The sequence below is a fragment of the Palaemon carinicauda genome, chromosome 30 (assembly GCF_036898095.1).
Source record: "Palaemon carinicauda isolate YSFRI2023 chromosome 30, ASM3689809v2, whole genome shotgun sequence".
In the NCBI taxonomy this organism is placed as follows: Eukaryota; Metazoa; Arthropoda; class Malacostraca; order Decapoda; family Palaemonidae; genus Palaemon; species Palaemon carinicauda.
Window position 1 is genome coordinate 73,632,984 of NC_090754.1, and position 2,286 is coordinate 73,635,269.

The window sequence follows — 2,286 nt, forward strand, 5'->3', positions numbered from 1 at the left end:
AAAGATCTCAAAGAATTGAAAATACCAGAGTGGGTTGTAAATCCATTCCAGGCTGATGCAACCAATGCTGATCCAAATCTAGTTGAAGAACTTAAGACTTGCAAAATGACATTGAAGGTAAAGTGTTGTTTCAGCAGATTGGCTATGAAGCTTTCTGGCCAAAGGAACAAGATAAATATCCTCATCTTTGGAAAAAAATCAAATTATTATTGTTAGCATTTCCTTCATCATACCTGGTACAGAAAGGATTTAGTGTTGTCTTGCAACTCTTGACTAAGCAGAGAAATAGATTGCAAATATGTAAAAGGGGTGACTTGAGGCTCTGTTTATCAAATATTGAACCTGATATTCTTAAGTTGGCAAGTTCTCACCAGGCCCAAGGTAGTCATTAATTACATTTGTTTCCTGATTTTTTTTTTTGGATACGTATTTTTTTAATATTATTATTAGTATTATTATTTTTAGGTTTGTTTGTTTGGAGGCAGATACTTGTTCTATTTGAAAATTAACCTAAATACTGCGACTATTTTCTTCAAGTAATAATAAATGTGGATGTATTGGTATTAAGTAAATATATCATATTCTAAGGATTAAATTATTTATTTCCTAACTGGAAAACACTACAATGTAGAATCCGATGCAGCTTCACTGCATCAGTCATCATTTTAGTACAGCACTTATATTATGGTGGGCGCTAGCCTATAGAAATATCTGAAAAGGGGCGCTAGGGAGAAAAAGGTTAAGAACCACTGATTTAGATGATTTAACTGAGAAGGACCACAAAATTTCTGGACTAAATGATCAATTGGAAAAAGTTCACAGAGAAAATGAAGCCCGTGTTAAGAGGGAATCAAAACTTGTGAAGGAGATAGAGGATTTGAAAGTAGATACTCTAGGTCTCTCCTATAGAATTGAAACTCTTCAAATTGAAAAAGAAATTGAGATTGAAAAATTCTCGACTAAGTTGCAAGATCCTCAGGAAACCAACGATCACCTAAATGAGGAATTATCTGATAAAGATGCTTCCATCGGAGAATATCTAAATAAATTAATTGAGATGGAACAAATAAATCTTGACATGTGCGACCGACTAGCAAATGTTGAGGATGAAAAAATAGCCTCTACTCATTGGTTGGAATCAAGATTCAAGGATAAGATTGTAGAATTTGAAGAGATTATTGGAGAGATGAAAACAGAGAAAGAGAGGCTGGAGATGAGCTTGGTCAGGAATGGAAGGTACAACTGCCTCTTACAGGAGTTAAAAGCTCTTAAGGAAGAATATTCACATAAATTTAGTGAGATGGAGCAAAAAAAATCGTGAAATGAGTGAAGAACTAGAAAAACTTGAAGGTGAAAAGATGGCCTCTATTCATCGGTTGGAATCTGTATTTGAGAAAAAGATTGACGAACTGGAAGATACAATTGAGAAGCAATTGGGGATTATTGGAGAGATGAATACAGAGAAAGAGAGGATGGAGATGAGTCTGAGCGAGGCTAAAATGAAAAACTTGACCAGTGAGGGAAATTACACAAGTTCAAGTACGGAAATGGCAAAGGAGACGATCGTCCAAATAACAAAAGAAAATGTTGGTCTGAAGGATGAGCTGCTTGCAGCAAATGAGATCACCTCTTCGCTCAAGGAGGAACTTGAAAGGAGAGATAAGAAGAAAGAACTGAACAGACCTGGAACGAGGAAAGTGAGACTTAACAGGTCAGGTTTAGAAATCTTGACCGAGATGGATGGACAGAAGGAAGATGTCCAAAAGGATGTCAGTGTCAATGAAGAGGAAGTCAAAGTAGTTCAGGCAGCAGAGGACCTGGATTCCAACGGACATAAGGAGGAGAAGGAGGTCGTTGGAGGGCCATCTGGTGTGGCTCAGGTGCTGAGCTGGCTGCTAGCCGCCAAAGAGGCTCTCCCTGACAACAACCACAAGGAAGAGCAGAAGCTCCAAAAGGAAACTTCTCCCAATGAAGAGGAGGAGAAGGAGGAGGAGGAGGAGGAGGAGAAGGAGAAGGAGAAGGAGAAGGAGAAGGAGAAGGAGAAGGAGAAGAAGGAAGAGGAGGAGGAAGAGAAGGAGAAGGAGGAGGAGGAGGAGGAGGAGAAGGAGGAGGAGGAGGAGGATAAGGAGGAGGAGGAGGAGGAGGAGGAGAAGAAGGAAGAGGAGGAGGTGAAGGAGGAGAAAATTGCAGAGAAAAAACCTGTTCGCAAACTTACCGTTTTTGACCTGGAACCTGAGAATCCCAAAAGGGTCTTCTCATCTCATATCACCTTCCAAGGTGCAAAGG

The 2,286-nt window shown here is 39.5% G+C and overlaps 1 protein-coding gene across 1 annotated transcript in view; it reads left to right on the top strand.

The window, feature by feature from the left end:
* LOC137623603 (protein FAM200C-like) overlaps positions 1-1,321 on the top strand; it is a 2,725-nt gene extending 1,404 nt beyond the window's left edge. The window contains exons 1-2 of the mRNA XM_068354437.1: positions 1-117; positions 776-1,321. The exon at positions 1-117 is cut by the window's left edge and continues 1,404 nt beyond it. Coding sequence (XP_068210538.1) covers positions 1-117; positions 776-1,321 — 663 coding nt within the window. The remainder of the gene's footprint in view (positions 118-775) is intronic.
* Positions 1,322-2,286: the final 965 nt, after the last annotated feature.